The sequence below is a fragment of the Dama dama genome, chromosome 12 (genome assembly GCF_033118175.1).
Source record: "Dama dama isolate Ldn47 chromosome 12, ASM3311817v1, whole genome shotgun sequence".
Classification (NCBI taxonomy): Eukaryota; Metazoa; Chordata; class Mammalia; order Artiodactyla; family Cervidae; genus Dama; species Dama dama.
The window spans coordinates 43875580-43897572 of record NC_083692.1 but is presented as its reverse complement, the minus strand read 5'-3'; the positions used below and the strand labels follow the sequence as shown (position 1 = coordinate 43897572).

Sequence of the window (21993 nt, the reverse complement as noted above, 5' to 3'; positions counted from 1 at the left end):
AGTTTAATGAATTAAGGTGAGTGTCAGACACAGTTAGGTTATTCTTATTGCATGGTAACAGATTGCATCCTGAGTCCAGCCTGCCACCTTGCAGTTCTGAGCAGGTAATAAATGGGTGTTGGTGAGAGGGTGAAATAGTCAGTAGAAATCCATTATCATTATTGGAAAAATAATTGCAGATAGATCATACTGTTAGTTTTGTACTAATGTCATCTTTAAGCATGAGGAACTAAGTATGAATAGCCTTTAATTTTTCATGGCATTGATATTTATAGTAACTTTTGTTTATTTCTCTTTATCATTAGAGGTTCTGTCTGTAATGTGTTATTAACTTCGTGCCATGATGGTGTCTGCCGGCTCTGGGCAGAAACCTTACTTCCAGAAGACTGTCTTTTGGGTGAGCAGATTTGTGAGACTACCACTTCCAGCGTTTCCAGCAACCTTACTCATGCTGGAAAACACAAAGACAGGATACAGCATGCTCTTGAGGTACTGTATTATATAAAACAGTAAATGAATCTTGAAGATAATGTCATGTAAAAGTCCTTGAAATTGGTTGTAATTAAAAATATTTTGTGGGGAATTCCCTTGTGGTCCAGTGATTAGGACTAGGTCTGTTCTCTACTAGGGCCCAGGTTCAGTCCCTGGTCAGGGAAATAAGATCTTGCAAGCTGCATGATGACACAGCCAAAAGATAAAAAATAAAATACCACAGTAACCTTTAAAAAATAAACAGAAATATTTTGCTTTTGTTTCGTGAGGATTGAATCTTACTAACTAAAAGTGACTTATAATTAAAAAATAAAGTTAAAAATGACCGTGAATAAGAATAAAAGTTAAGATATTAAGTGAACTTATATAATTGCATAATTTTCATGGTTTACTATTTTGAAAGTGAAATAGTTTTTATAATTTTTAAATAAACTATAAAAGTGCTTTCTAAGAAATTAGATTTTCATAATATAGTGTGAACTGTTGTGCCCGTTATGATTAGGGAATAAAATGAGATAAACATATTACTTATGCTATTCTAAAATTAGATTATGAAAAAGAAAAAAAAATGTGAGTTTATAATCCAGCTCTTCCAGTATGTGTGTTTGTGCATTTTTTTCTTTATTTATAAGATTGAGATTGTAGTAATGTTTTATAACTTGCTTTTTATACTTAATGTGTTATAAACATCTCTCTACATTACTAATTATACATTGCATATTTACATGAGTGCTTTAATGGTTACATAGTGAAAATGGTTTTTGCATTTTCAGCAGGCAGAAGTATTTTGGCGGTTTGATAGACTAAGGATGTGGTCCTTTAAAATTTTATATAAAGTAGTCCTGCTCTGATACTATCTGTGGTTAGGCACTATTTATACATTTTTTTTTCAACATTTAAATCATAAATGAAATTAAAAGCAGGAGTCAGAACAGAGTTATAGTATTTTTTTTTTTGTAGTATGTTTTGATATTGATTGCAATTTAGTAGGGAAAAGTACTTTATTTACTAGGTGTTTACAATAATTTATATATACTTGTATAACATTTTATCTCTATGTATAAGCTTTTGGAGGCTTAAGGACTTTTAGATATTTTTGTATCCTGCATGTTACCTAATATATTGCTTTTCAAGTATTTGTTAAATTTAATTACTGCCACATACAATAAAAGCAAAAACGTAATATGTAATCAGTGATTAGACAGTTTTGCACTCTTTTAATAAAATGTTGTTCAATAGTAGTGTTAAAATTGTTTTTAATAGAAAAAGCCTGATTACCTACTTACAAGCTGTTTTGCTTTCTAACATCCTTTCCTACAAAACTCCTAACTGTAAGGTCTATATAATTCTATATATACTTAAATTATACCTTTTGTTTCTAGGAGAAAATAACTGGTCTTGCAATCTAATTTAAAATAATGATAAATGTCAAAGATCGAGTGAAAATAATTTGATAGATATAATCAAAGAAATAAACAGGGAGACCAGAGACAGAGGACACACCATAGAACTGATACTGTTTTTCACACGAAAAGGGACAAGAGCTGTGGAATTGAAAGGAAGGTGCAGATGTTTTACCTTAATCAGAAATAACTGAGAGGATGCTACATTTTATTTAATTGAATGTGAGGAATAAATGGAAAGAATGGTATATTATTAAATATTATTAGGCATGGTTTTGGGGGGTGGTTATGTGACACAAAAAGGAAGTGCCATGAGGTGGAGTTATGATGTGGAGAAAAGATGGTGCCAAGAGTTGACATGGTCCCATGTCAGAATAGTTCAGATGATGGGGTATGTCAGTACAGAATTTTTGTTATAGATACTTATCCCAATTTAAGCAAATTCCACAGGTCATCACTTTCATGAGGTCTTCCTGGCTGCACTAAGTTAAGGTTTCCCGTTGTTATTCTGTATTTTTGTACCCTCTTTTTGTCTTTATAATAGAGGTTATATATGATTATTTAGCTGGCTGTGTAGTCCTTGGGTCTGCCCTGGTGGCTGAGAAGGTAAAGAATCTGCCTGCAGTGCAGGAGAGGGTTCAATCCCTGGGTCAGGAAGATCCCCTGGAGAAGGAAATTGCCACCCACTCTGATATTCTTGCCTAGAGAACAGTGAGAATTTTGAGGAGGAATATTCTTTCTGGTAGGAAGATTTGGAATTTATTTTTACACTCATATGACTAGTAAATTTCACCTCAGTACTGGGATATCCCACAAAACTAGACTTTGGACTCCTAATCTTTGTAGCAGTTTCTGTAGATAATAAGTGTTTTTGAGCAACTGCTGCCTTGAACTATAAAATTTGCAAGGCCAATGGAGAATATATTCAGAGTTGTTCTATTGTAGTTAAATTTTCCTATAAGATAGGTTTTACAGAAAGAAAAATTGTTAAGATCCTTGATTATCAAAAGTACTTTGATCAGCATTAGTTAGACTTCCCAGACTTAGATTTAGTAATTATTTTTCTGTTTTAGACAATACACCATTTGAAAAATTTAAGAAAAGGACAAAGGCGATCTTCTGTTCTTGTAACTCACACTGAATTAAAGCCTGACGAGACGGCAACACATGAAGTTCAAAGACATATTTCCCACCATGCAAATGCACTGTGTCATTTTCACATTGCAGCAAGCATCAACCCCGCCACAGGTAAAGGATAGTAAAGTTTTACTTACTATCTGCTGAAATAAGATAAATAGAAAAGTAGGACTACTTTTATAACCTGTTTTTAATTTTATATAAACACTCCATGTTTCCTTTTAAAATAATTCTTAATTAGAATAGAAATATAAGATTCCATTTCTTAAATTGAGACTGTGATTCTCAGGGAATAATTTTGGATAAGTATTTTTGAACAGCTTAGTTTGTCTAGAATATAGCAAAGTTTCTAAGTAAATTAGAGGTTTAGTTGAACCTGGGGATGAACAGAAGTGGCAGCTTGGTTAATTAGTGTGATATTCCTTCCTTCTGTATTTTCACTATTATTCTGTCTTCTCAACTCTTCTTTATAACTTTTCGTAGAGTTTCCTTTATATTTCAGCATATCTTGTTTTTACTCTCATACACTTTCTTGTCCTGCATTCAAGATAGTTTTTCTTCTAACCTTTATATTTTATTTTTGCTTTTTTCTTCTTGAGGCAGGTTCATTGTTGGCAAGAGCCTATTTAAAGCTTCTTTTTAAGGTCATTGTTTTCTTTCTGCATGAAAAACATATGATAAGGCCTAGGAGTTTCATATTATATTGCTGGAAGAACTATATTTGTACAATAGGAGGGATTTATCTGGGTTTCCCAAATGGTGAATTGGGTAAAGAATCCACCTGCCAGTACAGGAGACGTGGGTTCGATCCTTGGGCTGGGAAGATCCCCTGGAGTTCGAAAATGGCAAGTCACTCCAGTATTCTTGCCTGGAAAATTCCACGGACAGAGGAGCCTTGGAAGGCTACATTCATGGACTCTCAAAGAGTCAGACATGACTGAGCATGCACACATGTAGTTTTGGGGCTTCCCTGGTGGTTCATTGTTAAAGAGTCCACCTGCCAATGCAGGAGATGCAGGTTCAATCCCTGGGTTGGGAAGATCCCTGGAAAAGGAAGTGACAACCCACTCCAGTATTCTTGCTTGGGAAATCCTATGGTCAGGGGAGTGTGGTAGGCTACAGTCCATGGGGTTGCAAAAGAGTCAGACATGATTTAGTAACTAAACAATAGTTATGTTTTATTGAAATGGCAGTCTGTTGCTTCAGGGTGAAGATAGAGGATTTTATTTTTAAATATTTATTTATAAAAGATGATACTCAGCAGATGGAGTTGTGAAAAAGTGACCTTTAGATGCTTACGCCCATTGTATTGAATAGTAGTGGTTATAGGTGTGTGTTGTCCAGTATGGTGGCCATGAACCACATGTAGCTGTTTGAACACTTGCCATGTGGATAGTCGAAACTGAGATATGCTCTAAAATACACACTGGATTTTTAAGACTTCAGAAAACAGTGAAATAATGTAAGATCTCTTATTGATAATTTTATTTAATATCAATTACATGTTGAAATGATAATATTTTATCTATATTAGATCAGATAAAATATATTATTAAAATTAAGTTTACCTGTTTATATAATGTGGCGACTAAAATAAAAATTATGTATTAGCCTTGTATTTGTGGTTTGCATTATACTTCTATTGAGTAATAGAAGTTTGCTATGCTACCTGATTAAATTTTTTTTAATATATTATCTTTTCTGACCTAACATCTTAATTGTATTCTAAGATTTATAACACCACTTGTTTTCAAAATGGTGGTGGTTTTAGATTTTTATAGATTTTCAACCTTTGTCAAAGAACCTTATCTTGAATTATTGCCCATGAGGAAGACTTAACTTCAAACAAAAAATAATCAGTGATAGTATGCAGATACTGTGTTAGACAGCTTTGCCTTTTACCTGTATATACTATTCTAATCAAATGAAATAGGATCACAGGATCATTCCTTGTGGATAGGCATTCTGTTACATCATTTGAGTCTAAGTACTAGATGTGTTCTTTTGGCCATTAGGCCTTGTCTTCTAGCATTTTTATTAACTTTCACCATTTAGCCAATTTTAGCCATCTTCACCCTAACTTATCTACACATTATTTTAAAAATTATTTTGTACAAATATTTAACATCATGTGTTTATAGGTACTGTTTGTAAAAAAAATACATTTAGGTTGACCTAATTGTTTGTTAAATACAAATAATTTTATATTGTAGGACTTCTCCGTCCCCCCCCTTTTTTTTTAAGGAAAACCTCTCAACCTTAGAGTAAAGCTGAAAACATAGTATAGTGAATACCCATGTGCTCTTTACCCAAATTCAGTCATTAACCTTTCACCATGTTTGGTTTTATTCTCTCTCTTCATGTGTGTGTGTACCTTTGCTCCCTTCTCCATTATCTTTGGCCGAGCCATTTGAAAGTAGTCACTGACATTTTCCTTCATCCCCTAAATATTTTACAACATTACCTAAATATTTCAAAATGTATCTTCTGATAAAAAGAGTATATTATAATGTTATAGTTCCTATTAACATGTAGATTCTTTTTTTTAATGCATTTGTTATTTCTCTTTAAATGCCACTAATTTGGAATAATCACTCTTCAAAAACATGTCTCAAGAGAGTTATCTCTCAGTTATCTTTTAGGATGTCTTATAGTCAGAATATTTGTCCATGATAAGATTTGGGTTGAGATTTGGATTTTCACCTAGTACATAGGTATGTAGGGGATGTACTGTTTTATAGGATTGTTAATTTACATTTCTTATTTGATTTGATTTGTTTCATTTCTGTTAGAAAACCAGGCTTGTAACCCAGGAATTGGGGAAAAAAAGAACACTTTGGAGCTTTATTTAACATTGATATTTATGAATAAAACACTTCTAGAATATATTACTTATTTCATCTTTAGATTCTCACTTCTTTTGCAGAGGACAGCCTGTCTTCTTTTTATTGAGTGGATTCTTTATAATTTGATTGGGGATTAAGGAGTTTGTTGTTGTTTTTTTGAATTATACTATTTTGCATGAACTGATCTATAGCATGAATTTCAGTTACCCCACATGGAGAAAATCTGCTATACTTAGTGCCTTCCTGCATTCTTTCTTAGCATTATTTGCCTCAACTTTTAAGGAAAGTTTAAAACAGTCAACAAAGCTGGAAGAATAGTACAGTGAACACTCATTTTACCCACTTTGATTCAACAGTTGCTAATATTTTCCCAATTGCTTTATTCTCTCTGTATATATACACATATGTATGTGTACGTGGGAGTGTGTGAATGAAATTTTTTCTTAATGTTTTCAAAGTAACACATCATAGCACATCACCCTACATAATTTAGCAAGGGTCTCCTAAGAATAAGGAAATTCTCTCACATAATCACAATATCATTATCGTACCTAAGAAAATTAGAAATAATTCCATGGTCTCTAACCATCATAGTTAAATTTCAGTCATCTCAAAAATGTCTTTTAGAGTTGCTTTTCTGTTATATCTTTCTGTTCCCTTGTCCCCAAACCAGGATTCAATAAAAGTTTGTGCATTTGGTGTGTTTGGCTTTTAAATGATTAATTCCATGTAAGTCTGTGCCATTAATTCATTTACCATTAAATTTAATTAAAATTTCAAATCTTGCTAGAGTTATGTTTACTTTTTGTTTAGCACATTTTTGTGTGTAATGGAATTAGTCTTTTTAAGCACATGTAATATTTTAAAAGATGTTAAGAATTGATATAGAAATTTTATCTTTTTTGATTCCACAGATATTCCAAATGTCTTGGTTGGCACTGTATTTAACATTGATGATGGAAATGGGGGCTTTGTAGTTCATTGGTTAAACAACAAAGAATTTCATTTTACATCATCTACTGAAATATTTATGCAGCAATTAAGGAAACTTTCTGAAAGGCAGGTAGATCATGAAAACGATGAAGGCGATAAAGAAGATGAGGAACATTCACAGGAGGAAAGAGAGAGAGGTTTACATATGAAACTAGATCATGGTGAGTATACTGTATTCAGGTTTTTCTTTTTTTCAGGCTGACAGTTTTTTGTGAAGCCACTTTTTGTTTGTAATCTTTCCTTCCTCCTCTCCTTCCTTTTCACTTTTACATTCATTCCACAGGTCTTTTCTGACCATCTAATATGGACCACCTACCATCTAATTTTGCTTTCTTATAATATATTGCTTTGAGTAATGTATTACTTTGCAAACCATGTGTTTTGGTGGTGGGGGGTAGTGGGGGACAGGTTTTGCTAATAATAGAAATGATAAAGATAATGTGACAGTGTGAATGAAATTTTTATTTATCTAAAACTAAGAAATGTAGTAAATTTCAGTTCAGACCAGAAAATAATTTCCTTCCTTGTTTTTCTTCCCCTGGCCATAAATTGGGAAAGGGATTCATGATCTCTAAAGATGGTATGCTGTTTATTGATTGTCTAGTTATGTAAATAGTCTTCCTTGGTGGCTCAGAGGGTAAAGCCTCTGCCTGCAATGTGGGAGACCTGGGTTCAATCCCTGGGTTGGGAACATCCGCTGGAGAAGGAAATGGCAACCCACTCCAGTACTCTTGCCTGGAAAGTTCCATGAAAGGAGGAGCCTGGTAGGGTACAGTCAATGGGTTTGCAAAGAGTTGTACATGACTGAGTGACTGAACTGAGTATGTAAATGAATTTTTATAGTAGTATTAGTATGTACTGATGAATGTATTTTCTGACTTAGAATTATCCCTAGATAGAGAATCTGAAGCGGGTACAGGATCATCAGAACATGAAGATGCGGAAAGAGAGGGAAGTCCTAGAACCTATTCATGGCCTATTATGTCAATGCCACTGCCTACGGTCCTGCTTGATCGGAAGATCGAAATGCTGCTAGCTGAATGGAATAAGAATCCTGACATGCTTTTTACCATACACCCAGTAGACGGTACCTTCCTAGTGTGGCATGTAAAGTATTTGGATGAATATAATCCTGGAATATTTAGACAAGTCCAGGTATATTTTACTGATGAAGCAGTTTTTACATTTCTTTAAAAAGTGAAACAGATGCCATTCAGGTTTAGCAGTTTTTCAGAAATACTTAACCATTTTATTTTTGATAAGCAACTAAGAAGAGAATAACTTGCTCCCAAAGGGGATCAATAATAGCCAATTTTACAAACTTGATTAATTCAAGTAAAGTTAATTTAACTATGAAATGCAATAGTGGACGTCTGAATATGTGTATATTAGGTTTTTTCCCTAGGAATTAACAGTATTTTGAATAAACTTAAGAAACTACCCTAGGGGGCTTCCCAGGTAGCCAATGCAGGTGCCATAAGAAATGTGGGTTCAATCACTGGGTGGGAAGATCCCCTGGAGGAAGGGATGGCAACCCACTCCAGTATTCTTGACTGGAGAATCCCATGGACAGAGGAGCCTGGAGGGCTGCAGTCCATAGGGTCGCAAAGAGTTGGAAACAACTAAAATGACTTAGCACTCAAGAAACTGTCCTAAAAATGTGACTCGGGATGAGTCCCCCCACTTCTCCAGTTTTATTCATTAAATCTAGCTATCTTTATCTGTTACCTTTCTGAACAATACTTGTTTAGATTTGTAGTTGTAGTCATTTAGATGTACAGGCAAGACACCTGCAACTATTTCTTCACTCTTCTCATAGGCTATGAATAGAGATGATATTATATAGAGGAAAAGGATTAGAACATAATGAAGTTGAAAATGATATTTTTTGCTAGGAAGCTGAGGTTTGACATTTTGAAAATTAAAGTATTTTTGGAAGACTTTGAGAGGAGGCAAACTACTTACACTGAGTCGTCATAACTGTCTTTTTCAGGTTTCTTTTTCTTCTCGGATTCCTGTTGCATTTCCATCTGGTGATGCAAGCTCTCTTAGTAAAAATATCATGATGTATGCCTGTATAAATGCTGCGAAAGACTCTCACCACAGCCCCTCACACCAAGACACGCTGGCTGAAGGCAGGCCTCGTGGATCACTGGCGCATTCTGGATCACACCGTACAAATATGAACATTGTAGCTCCCACAGTGATGATGGTCTCTAAACACATAGATGGCTCTCTCAATCAGTGGGCAGTCACGTTTGCTGAGAAGTCTGCCTTTACCACTGTTCTAACTGTATCTCACAAATTTAGGTATTGTGGTCATCGATTTCACCTCAATGACCTGGCATGTCATTCAGTTTTACCATTATTATTGACATCATCTCATCACAATGCTCTATTGACTCCTGAAGCAGATTTTCAGTGGGACTCAGACAGTAAATTAAGTAGATTGATAGATCCTGTAAGACACATAAAGGGTTCCTTGAAACAACCTCTCAGAAATGCAGCAACACGTACATTTCATGACCCGAATGCCATCTACAGTGAACTTATTCTGTGGCGTGTGGACCCAATAGGACCCTTGTCATACACTGGAGGAGTGTCAGAGTTGGCACGAATTAACTCTTTACATACTTCAGCCTTCTCTAATGTTGCTTGGCTTCCAACTCTTATTCCCAGTTACTGTCTTGGTAAGTGTTCATTTTAATAGTAAAATTAATAAAAGCTTTAAAACTGTTATTTATATACAAAGTAATTTGTACTTATTAGGGGCTTTTAATAAGTATTCAAATGTAGGTATCTGACTTTAGAGTTTCTAAAAGTTTGTTTTTAATTTTTTCTCTCTCATAACCTATTTTCTATTGAATTTTTTGTTGATAATTTTATATTTATTAATTGTATACATTTCATTGTGATTCTGGATCATGGTTATACCTAAAAAGAGAAGTATGGAATTTTTTTTCTGTACTTCAGTCAGTAATAAAAATATATATTATAATGCGGAGTGTTTACTTTCTCAGGCACGTATTGCAATTCTGCTAGTGCTTGCTTTGTTGCTTCTGATGGCAAAAATCTGAGACTCTACCAAGCTGTAGTAGATGCAAGGAAATTATTGGATGAACTGTCAGATCCAGAATCTTCAGTAAGTATTTCCTAATCTTTATTAATATATCTAAGCTAAGAAGCCATTTTCTCTTGTCTAGGACTTTCATTTGTTAGTAGGTGTTCAGAGAGTAAGCATCTGTTCTGGGCTCTCTGTAACTAGTTTGTTTTTCCTTAATTTGTGTTTCAAGGTGCATGAGTCAAAATTACCATCTAATGATGCCTTCACTGCTGTGGCCCAGATTCAATCTTTGGTCAAGGAACTAGGATCCCTGTGGTCTAGAAAAAAATTGCAGTTTATATATCACATATCAATTTTACATTTAAAGAAAGAAATATGAATTTTTTTCCTAAAATACCTTTTTTTCTTGACATTTTCCACTCTCTCATTTGGTTCTGTTGATTTTTCTTTGTTCAAGGGAGCTTCACCAAACTCTATGTTTAGGTTGGGAAAATTTGAACTTAGCTTGAGTCATTATTTTAAAAAAAGTCCTGTGATTTGAATATGTTATCAGTGGGTGGCAGTGTCTCATTCCACTCATTCTGTATTTCAGCTGGAAGTCATGCATGTTAGTTAATACTCAGATTTGAATGGTGAATTTTCCATTTAGCTATGAAAACATGGCTTTTTATAAAATAACTGTTGTAATAAAAATGTTCCCAATATTGAAAATCAGTGACTCTTTTTGAATGCCTGTCATGTGTCCCTAGATGTATAGGGAATACAGTGTCTGCCTTTAAGGAGATTTAAATATAGTTGAGGAGAGAAATTATTAATAAAAGTTTAAATAACAGTTTAAGACAGAAGAGGTGTCTAAAGGTGATACATATAATCAGTTGGCAAACTGTATTTCATAATTCAGAGGCAAGAGAGGTCAGATTAGGGTAGCCATAGAAGTTTTTATTAAGGACAGTATTCGAGTTCATTTTTGATAAATGGATAAGATTTAGAAAGATAGATCCTTAGTCTTTGTTGAGTGAGAGGATGGCCTGAAAGTGGTTACAGGAAGGTACATGTCTAAATAAGTCTTATTCCCAAAACAGTGATAATTGGATTGGAGTCACAAGGTTGACATAGAGAAAGTCTAGGAAAGTAGCATCTTAAAATTATGTAGGTGGAAGATTTGAAGTTCCCTTAGTCTAACTAGCTGTCTGATTCTTTGTTTCTCTCTACCATATTCCTGCCAGCTTGTCTTCTGACTTCTGAGGAGGGAAACTCCACTCTAAATGCAGCATATTCAGTCTTTGAATTACCATCACAGTTATATTGAAATTAAATTTGTAATCCTTAAATTCTACTTCTTAGCTGTGGTTTCATTTAGAATAAGTCTAATGTTTCTTATGGACTTCTCAGGTGGCTCAGTGGTAAAGTATCCGCCTGCCAGTGCAGGAGACATGGGGTCAATCCCTTGATCGGGAAGATCCCCTGGAGAAGGAAATGGCAACCCACTCCAGTATTCCTGCCTGGGAAATCCCATGGACAGAGGAGCTTGGCAGGCTACAGTACATAGGGGTCTCAAAAGAGTCGGACACGACTGAGTGACTAAACAACAACATTTCTTACAGGAGAGATCACCTCAGACACTTATCTTGTAATCCCCCAATTTTTTCCCTCAGGCCAGACCTGCTGCTCCTCTGCCCATAAATTTATCTAACTGCTTTTATATTTGAGCCTGGTTACTGTTCTGAGCAACTTTCGGTTTGTTTATACACCGGGAATTGTAGGATATCTAGAATATAGCAGTATTATGCCCTCTTTCAGTAGATTATGTCTTGTCAGTCATGCCACATTCTTTGTATGTAATTAATTCATATTGAGCTTTCAATTAAATATTAGTCTTTTTTTTTTTTTTTTTTTGGCTAGCAAGCCATCTTATATTTGTGCATTTGAATTTGGGACCCAAATATAGACTTACTTCCCTATTACATTTCACTCAGTAGTACCGGTGTTTAGTCTCTTTGAATCCAGATTTTGTTATTTGTGTTTTGTATGACTTATATCATCAGCCTGTTCGATGAATGTTGTTCTGTGTTTTCATCTAAGTCAATTACAGAAATGTTAAATGTACTGGACTGAAGAAAGGACCTAGCAGTATACATTTGAAATCTTTCTCCATTTTTTTATTGTCTAGAATATTTCTTCAGCTTATCCCAAGTATTTGCATGAGTCAGCTTGTCATGCAAATAAAATACACCCTGTCTGCCAAATCTCTTGTAGTCAAAAAAGGAAGTCAGATTTGTATGAGATTGTTTTAATGTATAGTAGATTGTGTGTACCCTCTTGTCTTTTGATGACTAAAATGTACTAAATAGACATCAGGCTCTTTATTGCAGCTTACAGAAGTATGCTCTTTTCCTTTTTGAAAATTATAACATTTGTCTGCTTTTTGTCTTTTGGCTGTGCTGATCCCCATAATTTCTCAGAGAATATACTCTATGGTTCATTCTTCTCATTGGCAAAATGTATCAATAACCTGGGCATTATTTTTCCAGGAAAAGAGAAATTTCATTTAGAGCAGTTGAATACGTTCTTGGAATTTTAAAATTTATCTTGGTCTTCTACTCCATTGTAGTTACAAATGTACTTTTTTCTTAAACCTTCCATTTTCATTTTTTTTAAAGTTAAAATGCAATATTTATTCATTGTAGAAAAATTTTGACCCTTTCTACTTTCATAAGCTGAATTCTTGAACAAAAGACCCCAGAGACAGGACTTCCCTGGTGGTCCAGTGGTTAAGAATCCACCTGCCAATTCAGGAGACATGGGTTTGATCCCTGGTCCAGGAAGATCCCACATGCCCCAGGGCAACTAAGCTGGTGTGCCACAGCTACCAAAACCCCACACTCTAGAGGCCGTGCTCTGCAACAAGAGGAACCTCTGAGTGTTGCAACAAAAAGCCCTCACAGGCAAAATTAAAAAACAAAAAAACCAAAAGAACACATTCCAATGTTATGAAAAAATGTACTTATCTAATTTTCTCTACTTGAAATTTTCTGTTTATAAATCTGTTTCTTATCAGTTGAGAGTTGTGACTTAAAACGAGTAAGAGGGACAAACTTGGAAAGTACAAAGTGGGTTTTGTGGGTATAAAATTTTAGCAAGATGTGTGAAATGAATCTGAAATGAATGGGAAAAAATTGGAAATATGTGAATTATCAGATGTGATATTATTATTAGAAAAAGTACATGTCATAAAACTTGTTTGTGGATATCTGTATTAGTTTCCTACTGCTGATGTAACAAAATTCCACAAACATGGTGACTTAAAACAACACTTTTATTATATCTTTGAGGTCAGAGGCTCCAAAACCCAAGGTATTAGCCAAGCCATAGTCTCTCTGTAGACACTAGAGGAGAGTCTTTTTTTTTTTTTAAACCTTTTCCAGCTTCGCAGGCTACCTGCATTTCTTGTCTTTCTTCCCCATCTTGCCTTTTGAAGATAGCAACATAGTACATAATATTTGCAAATCCTTTTCTCTTTCTGGTGTCTGCTCCTCTTGTCATATCTTTTTCTCCAAATCAGACCATATTTCCTCTCTTTTTATAAAGATTGTATTGGACATAATCCAAGATAACCTCTTCATATCAAGATCTTTAATCACATATGTCCTTTTTTTTTTTTTTTTGCCATGTAAAGTAACATATACATAAGTGCTAAGGATTAGGATGTAGACATCTTTTGGGGCCATTATTCTAACTACCATAGCACACTAATTTCATGTTCAAAATGAATATATGAAAAACTGAAATGCTTTAGATTTTGAATTGCTCACTGGAGAAAAATAATGTTATGTGGATAATCTTGTTTACAAAAACCAGCCACTGACTTGGTTTTTAAATATTTTGATAATTTAAGTCTTATAGAAATTTCATCTGAAATAGTTTCAAGTGACATGCAGTGTCAGTAATTTGTAATATAAAGTCAGCACTGTATTTGGATTTTCTATAACCAATTCACAAATTTTGCTTAGTGCAGTCTTATCCATACTTAGAAGTGGACGTGGGAACCTAAAAAAAAAAAAAGTCCAGTCACAATGTTGCCCTGCAAAAAGAAGTTTTGGTAAGCTGAAGTTAAATTATTTTTGGTAAAAATAAATTTAAAATGATTTTGTGAGTTTCAATATACTACCTTTCATTTTTTAATGTTTTTCAACCACTTTAATGTTCTGAAAAAAATTAACCTTAAAAAAACTGTGCAGTTTTACTTTTTTATTTATTTATTTTTTTACAATATTGTAGTGGTTTTTGCCATACATTGACATGAATCAGCCAGGGATTTACATGTATTACCCATCCCGATCCCTCCTCCCACCTCCCTCCCCACCCCATCCCTCTGGGTCTTCCCAGTGCACCAGCCCTGAGCACTTGTCTTATGCATCCAGCCTGGGCTGGTGACCTGTTTCACCCTTGATGATATACATGTTTCAATGCTGTTCTCTCAGAACATCCCACCCTCGCCTTCTCCCACAGAGTCCAAAAGTCTGTTCTGTACATCTGTGTCTCTTTTTCTGTTTTGCATATAGGGTTATCGTTACCATCTTTTTAAATTCCATATATATATGTTAGTATATTGTATTAGTCTTCATCTTTCTGGCTTACTTCACTCTGTATAAGGGGCTCCAGTTTCATCCATCTCATTAGAACTGATTCAAATGAATTCTTTTTAATGGCTGAGTAATATTCCATGGTGTATATGTACCACAGCTTCCTTATCTATTCGACTGCTGATGGGCATCTAGGTTGCTTCCATGTCCTGGCTATTATAAATAGTGCTGCGATGAACACTGGGGTGCACGTGTCTCTTTCAGATCTGGTTTCCTCGGTGTGTATGCCCAGCAGTGGGATTGCTGGGTCATATGGCAGTTCTATTTCCAGTTTTTTAAGAAATCTCCACACTGTTCTCCATAGCGGCTGTACTAGTTTGCATTCCCACCAACAGTGTAAGAGGGTTCCCTTTTCTCCACACCCTCTCCAACATTTATTGCCTGTAGACTTTTGGATAGCAGCCATCCTGACTGGCGTGTAATGGTAGCTCATTGAGGTTTTGATTTGCATTTCTCAGATAATGAGTGATGTTGAGCATCTTTTCATGTGTTTGTTAGCCATCTGTATGTCTTCTTTGGAGAAATGTCTGTTTAGTTATTTGGCCCATTTTTTGATTGGGTCATTTATTTTTCTGGAATTGAGCTGCAGGAGTTGCTTGTATATTTTTGAGATTAATCCTTTGTCTGTTTCTTCATTTGCTGCTATTTTCTCCCATTCTGAAGGCTGTCTTTTCACCTTGCTTATAGTTCCCTTGTTGTGCAAAAGCTTTTAAGTTTCATTAAGTCCCATTTGTTTATTTTTGCTTTCATTTCCAATATTCTGGGAGGTGGGTCATAGAGGATCCTGCTGTGATTTATGTCGGAGAGTGTTTTGCCTATGTTCTCCTCTAGGAGTTTTATAGTTTCTTGTCTTACATTTAGACCTTTAATCCATTTTGAGTTTATTTTTGTGTATGGTGTTAGAAAGTGTTCTAGTTTCATTCTTTTACAAGTGGTTGACCAGTTTTCCCAGCACCACTTGTTAAAGAGGTTGTCTTTTTTCCATTGTATATCCTTGCCTCCTTTGTCAAAGATAAGGTGTCCATAGGTTCGTGGATTTATCTCTGGGCTTTCTATTCTGTTCCATTGATCTACATTTCTGTCTTTGTGCCAGTACCATACTGTCTTGATGACTGTGGCTTTGTAGTAGAGTCTGAAGTCAGGCAGGTTGATTCCTCCAGTTCCATTCTTCTTTCTCAAGATTGCTTGGCTATTCGAGGTTTTTTATATTTCCATACAAATTGTGATTCACAAAATTGGATTGGGAAGAGAAGGGGGAGGGAGGAAATAGAGGTGATCTGAGGGAGAAAACGGAGAGTCAAAAGTGGGAGAGAGTAATCATAATCAACAAACTCCTGAGTAAAAATGGGTACTGAATAATGGATTGTTAAATGTCCAAAATTGATATCAAATACTGAAAAACAAAGATTAAAAATCTAGAGTAGAGGTTAGACTCCTAAAAATACAATATTAAAAACAAAAACACAAAATAATTAAGAAATATATGTGAAGTTCAGTTTAAAAATAGGGCCTTTTGTTTTTTGCAAGGTTATAGTGAAATAAAAATGAAAATTAAGGAGTAATAGAGGAGTAATAGAGGACTTTAAAAGAAAATAAGAGAAAAATTAAATTTTTTTTTAATTTAAAAAATAGTAAAAATATATGAAAATGAAAGTTAAGGAGTAATAGAGGACTTTAAAAGAAAAGAGAAAAATTAAATTTTTTTTTAATTTAAAAAATAGTAAAAATATATGAAAATGAAGGTTAAGGAGTAATAGAGGAGTGATAGGGAATTTTAAAAGAAAAGAAAAAATAAAAAAGAAAAAAAATTTTTTTTAATTAAAAAAACAAACAAAAAAAGTAAAAATACATCTGTTTCAGAGAGCTCCTCGTTCCAGCTTACACTTCTCGATATCTATAGGCCCTTTCCAGTGTAGTGGTTGTTACCTACCAGGATTTTAATCTGTTGCACCACTCACTTCTGAAACGGTTCCCTTTGTTTATTTGACTTCTGTTTGCAGGTCTCTTCAGTGTCTAATTTCCGCCCTGACACAGGTGGGCGGAGGTGGTCTCTTGTTTAGGTTCACTTGTTCAGTCGTGCTGCGGGGAGGGAGGGGCGCTGCAGACGAATGTCACCGGCCTGTGTGGGGAGCACTCGCAGTGTTCCGGTCACACTGGGTTTGCCCCCGCTCATGGGTGTGTGCTTCCCCCATCTACACTGCTCAGGCTGCTCTGTAGGGAGCAGGCCCTGCGTTGGGCGCGGTTCCAGTTTTCGGGTCCTCCACAAAAGCGCGGACTCCGTTGGGCCTGCGTTTTGTGCCTGCCTTGGCCTGAGCAGCTCAGGCAGCCAGGAGCTTGACCGGCGCTGTCTCCCCAGGTGCGGTGCGCCTTATCCCTCCGCGGTCCCAGCCTCAGTTTCTGCACACGCCGGTCCGGTGCTCCTTGTGTCTGTTCTCGAGAGCTGGCCTCTAGCCTCCCCGGCCGGCGGATGTCTACCATCCAGAATCTCAGGAAGTCTTTTGTTAGAAACTGGGAGCCTGTTTGCACTTGGGTAGGAGATGCAGTCTCTGGGGCCAAGTTCGCCCCTTTCCCCTCCCCCCTGCCTCCTGCCTCCGGTGGGGGATGGGCCGGTCTGCTGCCGTCTAACTCTTCTCTGGGATCGCTCAGTTCTTCCTTTGTTCTGTGAACGGGCCCACAGTGTGTTGGGGCTGGTTAATTTTCTCTCTCTCTCTTGCTATCCCACAGTTTAAGTTGCTATTTCATGTTAGCTCCCTCTGATTGCCCTCAGGGCATTCAAGCCCAGTCTTTGCCCTAAGCAATGCCGCAGGCTCCTCTCGGTACCACCCCCACTTGCTGGTGGCGGATGCGGGCATCTGGGGTACTTTTCTGCTGGGAGTTGCTTTTAGGCATGTAATCTGTGGGTTTTATTTATTTTTCCTCCCAGTTACGTTGCCCTCCGAGATTCGAAAACTTCCCCCAGGCCCGCCGGTGAGAGGGTTTCCTGGTGTTTGGAAACTTCCTCTATTACGACTCCCAGGACCGGTCTCCATCCCTAGCTCTTTTGTGTCTCTTTTTATCTTTTATCTTTTGTCCTACCTCCTTTCGAAGATGATGGACTGCTTTTCTGGGCGCCTGATGTCTTCTGCTAGCGGTCAGAAGTTTTGTGAAGTTTGCTCAGCGTTCAAATGTTCTTTCGATGAATTTGTAGGGGAGAAAGTGGTCTTCCTGTCCTATTCCTCCACCATCTTAGCTCCTTCCCTCGCAGTTTTACTTTTGTCTTAGGCTCTAGTATGGCTCATCAAGACACTGTTGGATCCTGTAATAAAATATTTGCTACTTTTTCTTCATTATTATTTATTGTATTAATTTTTATTAAAAAATATTGCATTACGAATTTATTTATCTTGATTTTTGAGCTTTTGATGCCCCCTTAAAATTGAAGGTGACATTGAGTGGGATCCTGTAGTGTTGAACAAGGCATTCAGTATGTTTGTTAGCTATAGTGCTGGCAGATAGATATTCCTGCAAGGGGCTCTCAACCGTGGTTGTATGTTGGATGCAGCTGAAGAGCTTGTAAAATGCCTGATGATCAGATTGTACCCAACAACCAGTAAGTCAGTATCTACAAGTGGAACCTAAGCACCAGAGATTATTAGTTCAGTGTGCTGAGAACCATTGTTCATAGTTGAACCATAGTTCAAGGCTGAGAACCATTGATCTGCAACAATACTTCTTAAACTTCAGCATGCCCATGAATCATCTGGAGAGCTTATTAAAATACAGATGTATTAGCTTTGGAGTCTAAGAGACTGCATTTGTAAAAAGCTGCTGCTCCAGTGACCACACTTTCAAGGAGCAAAGATTCATGGTGTGTTAGAGAAATTCCGGTGTTCTAACCTCATTAATTGTGGGTCACAGTTGAGTCCAGGTTTCAAATGGACAAACCCAGCAGACTATTGGCAACACTTGCAGGTGTCTGAACTAACATTTAAAATCTGGAATCTTGGGTGAATGTACCCATAACAACAAATTCATCCCTACCCAAGCGCCTATTTTGTCTTTATCTAATAACCCTAGAATCTGTTCCCATGCACGCCCTCTGGAATTCTGCTGATATAAATTGGAAAGATCCTACAACTCCAGTGTATATTTCTACTTTCCCATAGCTAACCTTGAACTTACACCCCGGACTAAGCTGGGATCTCACTACTCTGAGTGACCTGAAGGCAGTAAGAGTGGAGGTAGTACTGAGGAGAATAGGCATCTCCATGAGAAGTAATTGCTTCAGGTGAAGTTACTGAAAGGTTTCTATGTACTGAAAGGTTTCTGTGCAAGAGAGGGCTGCTTGGAAGGAGAGAGAAGGAAGACTGCCTTTTATTTACTTATTTATTTATTAGCAGAAAGATTTTGTGGTTTGGAGATCCAGAGTTAGGCTTCCTCTGTTTACACATCTCCATCCCAAGTCACAGAGTCCCACTTCTCAACCTTTGCCCCTATCGTTGAGGGCAAGTACAAACCCTAGCAAAATTTTACATTTAAATAGCATTGTAGGTCTGCAGCCATCCACATAGGCATAGGGCCATGTCCTCAGCCAGGTCTGTGTTGGAGCATTAAGGTTGCTAAATGAAGACATGTTCAAAGAACTAGATGTCTTGAAATAGTATACTGCTTGGGCTTCCCTTGTGTCTCAGCTGGTAAAGAATCTGCCTGCAATGCGGGAGACCTGGGTTTGATCCCTGAGTTAGGAAGATCTCCTGGAGAAGGGAAAGGCTACCCACTCCAGTATTCTGGCCTGGAGAATTCCATGCACTGTATAGTCCTTGGGATCACAAAGAGTCGGACACCACTGATTGACCTTCACTTTCACTTTCACTATGTCACTATAGGTTTTTCTGCTTAGTTAATTTTAAAAATGAGAGTGAATATAAAAAGTTGAAATATTTCTATGAATTTGTGACTTGCCATTGTAAATCAGTGAATATTTAGAAGAGCCTTAAATATCCAAGATGCTGTCATATTGACAGTAGATTCATATATTACTGACTATGAACCTTTTCTTTTTTTTTCTTTTTACAGAAACTTATTGGAGAAGTGTTTAATATTGTGAGCCAACAGTCAACTGCTCGACCTGGCTGTATTATTGAACTTGATGCAATAACCAACCAAGTAAAAATGTGCTTGTGAATTGGTGATATTAACATGCTTTATCCCAAAGTGCTTTACGGGCATATGATACACAGTTGAACCTTGAACGTGGGAATTAGGGGCACTGACCCTTCTCACTATAGAAAATGTACTTATAACTTAACAGTCGACTCTCCACGTCCTCAGTTCTGCATCTGCGTATCCAGCTAGTTGCAGATCATGTCATACTGTAATATTTACTATCGAAAAAATTCCCACCAAAGTGGACATATGTCATTCTTACGTGTTGTTCAGGGGTCAACTGTATTTCATTCAGAGAATAATTCTGTTGTTTGATACTGAAAATAGCCAACTTCTTTTGATTTCTGTAGTGAAAATCTATAATCATTTATGTACAGTCCAGCTACATAGAGGTTCAGTTTGTGGTTTTTCTTTTTGTATTATTACTTACTTCAGCTCAGTAGATGCCTTTGGAGTGTTTGGCTTGTTAGGCTGAGTATTATATATTTTTTATGAGCTCCATTAAAATGAAGTAGGATCAAAGCATGCATTTACTCTCTAATCACAGATCTTTGATGTGGGCACTGTTCTTCCCTAGTTGACTTAAGAAAGGAGGAGAATGCCTTTGTCTATGGGGAGTTTGTAAATCCCATCATAGCCCTCAGGATATTTGTTTCTTCAGGGTCATGTTTATGGACTGAAGGGGATAGCGTAGTATATTCATTCCAAATATGAAACAAGGTTACTTTGGTGAGGAAGTTGCCAACTGTTTTCAAACAAGGAAATGAAGAAAGAGCTGACCATATTTAAAAACAAATACAGAGTTAGGTCATTATTTTTTCATAGTCCCTTGCACATTATGTCAGGAAAAATTTCCACCACTGTAGAGAAATGACCACATCAGCTCTTGGCAACAGAAATGTGGCTGCCAAACTCAAGTTACTAATTTTAGGAAACCCTTAACCTATAATTTTCTTTTTTTATTCCATAGGGATATGGCAGAAGAGTGTATTAGCTTCATCTCCATAAATGTCTTAATTTTCAGTGAACTGGGTGTTAAATTCATTTCCCCAGTGTACTGCCTTCTCTACTCTTAACTATGGGATATTATTACAGACCTTTTTCACTTAGCATTTTGATTTTTACTTCATTCTTATTGAAGATATTTTTTCCCTTTCCATTTGTGGCTATCACACGGGCTGGTAAACTGCAAGCACTGACAAATGACTTATACTTATAAATTACAAACTTTAAAATTCATTCTACATTTGTTTCCAGTGAGCTGTATTATTTCTATATCCATAAAGGCGTCACCCTTCCGTTTTCTCACGTTTGGCATCCCTGGTGGCTCAGTGATAAAGAATCTGCCTTCTAGGCAGTCCCTGGGTTGGGAAGATCCCCTGGAGAGGGAAATGGCAACCTGCTTACTCATGGACAGAGGCGCCTGGCGGAGTACAGTCCATGGGGTTGGCAGAAGTTTGGATATGACTTAGCGACTATACAACAGCAACATTCTTCTTCCCTGGAGGAGATGACTGTTTATGCTTTGACTGTGAAGGGATTTTTTTTTTTTTTTTTAGTGTTTCTGTATAGAGAGACATAAAAATACCTTATAATTTTCATGAAAAATTTGTTGGTCAATCTGATCAATAGTCCTTTAATTTCCTTCTACTATGAAAGGAGGCTGATTTGCTTTATTCCCTAAGATTGTAGCCCATCCATTAAGTGCCAGGATTATCACAGCTGCTTCCCTTCCTTGAAATCCATGAGGCAGCCATCTAATTAATTGTCTTGACTTACTTCCACAATAAGTTTTTGTTTGGATTTAGCCTTTCTTTGAATTTCAATTCACTGTTGTGATTCTAAGTAGGTATTTGTGATCATCTTTACTCTTCTTCTCTGTGTGGTCCCACATGATTATGTAGCATCAGCTGATTTTGATGTTTCATCCATTCTTTTAGAAATCCTACTTACTTAAATGTAGATACATTTTTTTACAGATGTGTCATTCCCACTGGCTGTTACGGGATCCTTCATAATTCCTACTAGACAGATTTTTTGGAAGTACTTTGAGGAATTTTCCGGGTTTTCTTTTTCTGGTTCTCAAGTGGAATAAAAAAAAAAAGGGAGCCTGTAGTGGTGTGCTTAATATGGTCTGCATGGCTTTCTCCATCCAGTCTGTTTTTTTTTTAATTTGTTTTTTTGCAGTTTTTTTTTTCCCCCAAGATGCAAACCTGTTGATTTGTTTTTATTAGTTTCACAGTTCTGCTATTGACTATAGAATATTTGAA

At 36.4% G+C, this 21993-nt stretch overlaps 1 protein-coding gene across 1 annotated transcript in view; it reads left to right on the top strand.

Moving 5' to 3' along the window:
- The window catches only part of DMXL2 (Dmx like 2), a 172530-nt gene that overhangs the window by 83318 nt on the left and 67219 nt on the right, over nt 1-21993 (top strand). The window contains exons 8-14 of the mRNA XM_061157154.1: nt 306-489; nt 2969-3143; nt 6793-7032; nt 7755-8026; nt 8865-9561; nt 9892-10013; nt 19634-19723. Coding sequence (XP_061013137.1) covers nt 306-489; nt 2969-3143; nt 6793-7032; nt 7755-8026; nt 8865-9561; nt 9892-10013; nt 19634-19723 — 1780 coding nt within the window. The remainder of the gene's footprint in view (nt 1-305; nt 490-2968; nt 3144-6792; nt 7033-7754; nt 8027-8864; nt 9562-9891; nt 10014-19633; nt 19724-21993) is intronic.